General features: G+C 42.0%; 1 protein-coding gene across 1 annotated transcript in view; it reads right to left on the bottom strand.

Annotated features, from left to right (window-relative positions):
• Positions 1 to 1729: 1729 nt before the first annotated feature.
• efnb2a (ephrin-B2a) overlaps positions 1730 to 6469 on the bottom strand; it is a 30981-nt gene continuing 26241 nt past the window's right edge. Inside the window, exon 6 of the mRNA XM_030343584.1 lies at positions 1730 to 6375. Within this exon, the coding sequence (XP_030199444.1) occupies positions 5948 to 6375 (428 nt within the window). The 3' untranslated portion in view covers positions 1730 to 5947. The remainder of the gene's footprint in view (positions 6376 to 6469) is intronic.

Here is a 6469-nt window from a genome sequence, read left to right as displayed (position 1 = left end):
GCTCTATTGACCATCCCAATCCCCAATTCATTTTATTTTATGGATTCTTTTTTGAATACATGAAAGTATGCCATTTGAATGACCATTACATTTTCAGTGCATAGGCACATTGTTAGCCTGGGTTAATCAAATTTCTACTAGTTCATACTGGATCAGTTTTTTTAACTGTTTTCCTTATATTACACAATTTGTTAAATATTTTCTAATTTAACTTGCTCTAAATTCTATAGGCTACAATTATTTGTATTGACCTTAAAGGCTTTACTTAGCATATAAGGTAAATATATTTTCATTAGGGGAGTGCTGTATGCAGCGCTCAACTATTGTTCTTAAGTATTATTCTTTCTTTCTTTCTATATTATTCTCTACAAACTTTGAGACCTATCGCCTTCCTCGATTTTTCACCTTGAGACTCCATTCCAATTTTAAAATGTTCAGATTAGCTTGGAATCTGATTTTTATATATATATATTTTTTTTATACTTTCTAAGATATTCTACTTTTAAAACACTATTTTTTAGAGCGCAGCCGTCCGCCCATTCTCTGACACTTACTAGGCCTACTTCAGCCTTCGTAACTTGGTCAATTTTGTATCGTTGAACTTCGTTCAAAGGTTTAACAAATCGAAGCACTTGTATCTTCAATGATCTGAATTTCGATTACCTTTATACTTTTTTCATAATCGCAGTTTAAGTTCCATATCGGCTTCGTTTTCATTTGGTCTCATTGATTTACGCTGAGTTAAGAGCGTGAGGACATGCAGGCAGTGTTGCCAGATTGGGCAGTTTTTCCCGCTCAATTGGACTATTTTTTAAGATGTTCAGGCAGCGTTGCCCAATTGGGCTTTTTTTCCCGCCCAATTGGAATACTTTTAATCACGTTAGGCTGGAAAAATTAGCATTAGGCGAGTACATACAATTTCGGCTGGTTTTAAAAAAACTGGCGGGATTATTATAATTCTTTCTCCAAAAATCAGTCATTACCATACCTTTCATAAAGCATATCGTTTGTGCACCTTTAGCTGCTACTAATACTACTACTACTTCAGCTGCTACTACTACTACCATTACTACTACTACTACTAGTACCACTACTACTACTTCAGCTGCTACTACTACTACCATTACTACCACTACTACTAGTACCACTACTACTACTTCAGCTACTATTTCAGCTACTACTACTACTTCAGCTAATACTACAAGGCTACTACTAATACTACTACTACTACCATTATTACTACTATTACTAGTACAGCTAGTACCACTACTATTACTATCTTCCAGCTTTCACAGTATTACAGTTTAACTTCTAGTTTTTGTAACAATGTATTTCAGCACTTTGCTTCTCATATGCAATTCAGCATCAGTCAGTTTTCAATTTCAGCTTCCGGGTTGTTTAGCAGTGCACTGCAATACATTTGAACTTTCAGATTTTTCAGCAGTGCAGGGCAATACATTTGACCTTTCAGATTCTTCAATTCAATTCCATTTAAATTTCTGCATTTTTAGATATGCTTTGCACTTTTCATTCAGCTGTCACTTTCAGCAGGAAATGCATTTTCTAGTTATGAATAATTATGAAAATACTTGTATTGTAATAATTGTAATATTATGAATTCTGAGAAACGTGCTTTCCTGGAAATATGCATACATATGCACACTATATTAAATATATTTATACATAAGGAATACTATTTTAAGACAAAGAAACATAAACAGACAGCACGTCCATAGGAAAAACATTTTATTGAAAAACATTTTCAGTTCGTAACAGACTGGTGGAATGTGTGTCATTTTCCTCACTTTTCATTTTCTTTTAATTTTTTGAATGTTGAAACCACTTTTTCACGGTCGGCCATCTTATACTGCAAGGGGTCGGGGGAGGGGCTACGGCCACCCGGTTACCATGACGAACAAAAGAAAACTAGGGGTTGACAAACAAACAACGCAATCATAATACTGTGTTACTCACAAACTGGACAAAGTTCAAATCATTAAAAAAAAACAAAAAAAAACGAATTCAATAAATATTTATGGTACACACTTATGGCACAAATATGCAGCAGTCGGTTTGGCAACTTTCCTCTCATTTTTTAAAAACCAAATTACCATGGAAACAGTGCAAAAGGGGAGGGAGTGGGAGGACACAGGCTTTTCAACGAGCGCTAGCTAAAATACATAGCAAAAAATTCAAATTTTATACAAAACATCTTACTTTAAGAGTTTATAAAAAAATGGTTTTATTGGGTTCTGGTCAATATTTACACAAGCTATTTACCAAAAAAGTAGTATGCTCTGTTTTACTGAAGTGTGTTCCATTTTTTCTGCGTTTTTCTTTTTCATTTAATTTCCTAAAAAGGTGAATAAGGCTATTGTAACAACCCAGGATCCATATACAATACAAACATTAATGTATTTACAGATTCTTACCTACAGAAGTACGGTGCAAAATTACTGAGTCAGGTGACCAAGGGTTGACCATACGAGCAAGGCATTTTACATTAGCCTGAGGTACTTCTCCTAGCCTGGTAACCGATACTCCTCCAACATGATTTTGTCATTTCATAAATGGCTGAGATATTTCCCGCCCGGTAAATATCGGAGGAGTGCCAGCAGAATATCAACTAGGAAAAGTACCCCAGATTCAAAGAAACTAATAAGATTGTCATTTTCTGCCGCAGTCAGACAGCAACTAAACAGCCATTTCGTTTGTGGTTTGTACTGTATATATATTTGTTCACCTTTTTCTTTAAACATCTGTCCAGGTGTGATACATCTTTATATGTTTTTATTTTTCACAGTTTACCTTTGTACTACGGCACATAGTCAGAAAAGAAATGGTTAAAGTAATACTACAAACAAAAAGAAAGAAAACCCTAACAGCAGGCTCGTGTGACGTTCTTTGCTAGTTTTGTGTCATTTTGTTGTTACATCTTTCAGTGGTTAAGAACACTTTCCATAGGTGTTTGTTTTTTTCCTCAGGACTGATTAAAAAAATAAATAAAAATTGCATATTTGCAGATTTTGTGGCCTCTTAGAGGCACAAACTTCAGACCATACAAGGCTTGGCTTTTCGGTGAAATTTGATGTTTTTTTTGTTTCAAATGGGCAAATGAGAATGTGTATGTCATGACCAGATCTATGCTTGATGGCTTGGCCTTGGTCGAGTCACAAATGTTCCCAGGCCAAAGTCAGCAACAAATATGAATGAACTGAAAATAGCTGACTACCGCTTAAAAAAACAAAAAGGACACACAGTACACACACATATGCACTCGCACGGCACATACACACGCGTGGGTACGCACAGAGAAAAAAACATGGAGGATGGTGGTGGGGGTGTAGGTGGTGCTGAGGAGGATCAAGGGCGTGTGGGTTTGGGAGTCATCCTTTTGGGAGATGCTACAGTGGGTGAGTGTGGGAGACAGGCTACTCCTGACCTTTTGTGCCCCCCCTCCCCCCTTGTGAGCTATTTTTGGGTCTGATAACTCTACTCCCTCTTTGGGGAGAATGCCCCCCCGAGGATGCTCTTCCATGTGCCCAGTTCCCAGGACTCTAGTCCCGGCCGGGATTCAACTTTGAGAAAAATATGGGACTCGTTGGGGCGAGAGATATCGAATAATCAGAAACCTAGCTTGCATAATGTGCACTTATACCATAATATATTAACATTAATTCTTCTGACTTCTTCCCCTACCTTCTGCCTGACAACACATGTGCTCTATGTGTCAATCATAAATAAATTCTGCTTTCCTTGTTTTTTTTCTCTCTCCACCTTTTCATGATTTCAATGTTGTATTTTAAATGTACATCTTTTTTTAAAAAAAAAAAAAGAAGAAAGAAAAATCAAACAATAATAATAATAATAAAGTAAATAAAATAAAAAAACGGACAATATGGAAATGCTAATGAAGATTGAGAAACAGTGACAATGTAACTAGATGTCCCTGTGCTTCTTTTTTTAGTTGAACATGAATAGGAGAGCACCGGGCCTGGAGGCACCCTTAATGCCCCCGCACCCCTGGAGGTGCAGACATTACAGTACCTAGAGCTTGTTCAGCCAGCGGCTCCGCAAGCCTCGGCTTGTCCCACTGGCGTTTCCTTCTAGTTCTTCTTCTCTCGATGCTTTAATGGCATTAAGGCAAGGTGGATTACGTATTGCCCTAATGCTTCCCCGAAAGAACAGTTTTCTAAATAGCTCAAGCTAGCCCTCGCACTAATTACGTTTCGCCTCTTAACTGTCGGGAAAACAGAGTCTCTCTTATCTCTATACCTATTCTCTCTCTCTTTTATTCGCTCTACATCTCTCTGTGGACCGATGTCAGGGTGGAGGTACAAAAAAGTTAAAAGTGCTGCTCTATTAGATAATAAGAAAGACCTCCACCCTTCCCAGAAGCGACCTGGTTCCCAGACCTGAGTCCGCAGAAGGATGACGTAGCGCACGGCCTGTCTCCCTGGTGAGACGGCGAAAAATAAAGATCGCCATTCCTCCGCTCCCCTTCCCGCACTATCGATACTCCGGGCACATCGGCCTTAATATTTGGGTAATTTTTTTTTTTGTCAATGACACCGACACATACAATATGAGTTCCAATAATACCATACCACTGAAGGAAAAGAAATACTATCTCCACTTTTACTATACCAGGGAATTAAAAGCAGATATGGCCAAAAATAAGAACAGTTAATGTTGACTTTACAAAAAAACAATATTTCCACTCGATGAAAACCTTCAAGTAACATCTGAAACAAAAGCATGTTGTCCGTCAAATGTTAAATGCAGTTGGGAGGGGGGATGGACTGGGAAGGATGATTGTTGTCCATGATAGAACACAATAGAACAGTTCACAATGACAGAAACAGCAGGCGTGTCCTCTGTGTGATGGGTATGAGTGTGTCAATGTGTCTGTTGGGGACGGGGAGCAGGGTGGATGAAAGAGGGCAAAGGGTGACCTCTGCGAGTCGGTCAGGAAAGTTCCAGAGAGGATCGTTCCGATCACTGCTCCCAGCTTTCTACTTCCTTCCGGTTAATCCACAGAGTCTTTCTGGCTTGTAACGGCAATAGGGGTGGACGTGGGAACGTGGGGGAATAGAGGTGCTAGGCGGCCATTTTGTGCCATGAGTTCATGCTCGGCCCCTGTCTTCTCTTTGACCTCTTTCGGTTCCGTCTGTCTCTCTCTGTTTGAGTCTCTTTAATTTAGTTATTCAAGTGGACGTTTCCCTCAGGGTTCAAGGCCCAGACACGCCGAGGAGGCCAGAAGCCTAGGCCTCGTCTTCCATCTCTTCTCCCCCACGTTTACATCCATGCATCCGTAGGTCCAGCTCATCTCAAAATAATACAACAAAAGATAAAACGCACACATGCGGATGCATCTGTATGTCCGTCTGCTTGGGCATTCCATTCCATTTTGTAGAGCAATCAAACTCCAGAAAGCAGCTTCCTTCTCCATCCTCCGTCCTTCTCCATCCATCCACAGCACCATTTTTCTAATACCAAGGTCCAACCCGAGCCATTGCAGAATTTCTCACAATTGGAGGGGGGAGAGGAAAATCAACAGGCAGCAAAAAGCGAGTCCATAGTGAAAAACAAACGTTGTCAGACAACAGGAGGGGTTGGCGGAGAGATTGAGAGGGCGGGACAGAGCGAGAGAGACAGAGAGAGGGCTTGAGAGGGAGAGAGGACTAGAGAGACAGAGAGAGAGAGAGAGAGAGAGAGAGAGAGGGAGAGAGAGAGAGAGAGAGAGAGAGAGAGAGAGAGAGAGAGCGTGATCCTTTAACAGGTGTCCTGGCCTGGCCATGGCAGACCACTCCCACTCCCCACTCACCTCCAAACAAGAACCACAACGACAAACTAATCCCCCACCCCCTCCCTTCTCCCGTAACCACTCCATAACTCTGCCAGGGAAAGTTTCTCCAAAGGGTGTCTCTTTAACCGCCGTTAAAGCTCAAACTTTGTAGTAAATGTTGGCGGGGCTCTGGGGAGGCATCTCCTGGACGATGTAGACGGGGTGGCCATAGTCCCCGCTCACCTTCTCGTAGTGCGGGCAGAACACGCTGTCGGCAGTCCTGAGCGGGATGATGATGTCGCTGGGCTCCGAGCCGTTGTTGTTGCCGCCGCCCCTCTTTGGCGTGGCCAGCGTGCTGAGCGAGAGCGTGGCCGCGTGCTGCGGTGAGTGCTTGCGATGCCGCCGCCGGTACTTGAGCAGCAGCAGCACCAGCATGATGATGATGATGATGAAGATCACGCCGCCCGAGGCGATGCCGGCGAACAGTGCCAACTCGGAGCCGATCACGCTGGACGTCTTGCTGTCGCCGCTTCCGCCGCCGCTGCCGCCGCCGACGTTCCCGCCGCCGCCCTCCCGGGGAGCCACACCTGAGAGAGAGAGAGAGAGAGGTTACCTACTGATGCAAAGACACACACACAGCCTTCTACAGAGGTTTAAAATGAGAATCGCCCGGTTCTTTCA

This window comes from Gadus morhua, chromosome 20 (assembly GCF_902167405.1).
Source record: "Gadus morhua chromosome 20, gadMor3.0, whole genome shotgun sequence".
Lineage (NCBI taxonomy): Eukaryota > Metazoa > Chordata > Actinopteri > Gadiformes > Gadidae > Gadus > Gadus morhua.
The sequence above is the reverse complement of the archived record's forward strand: the minus strand, read 5'-3'. Positions and strand labels throughout refer to the sequence as shown.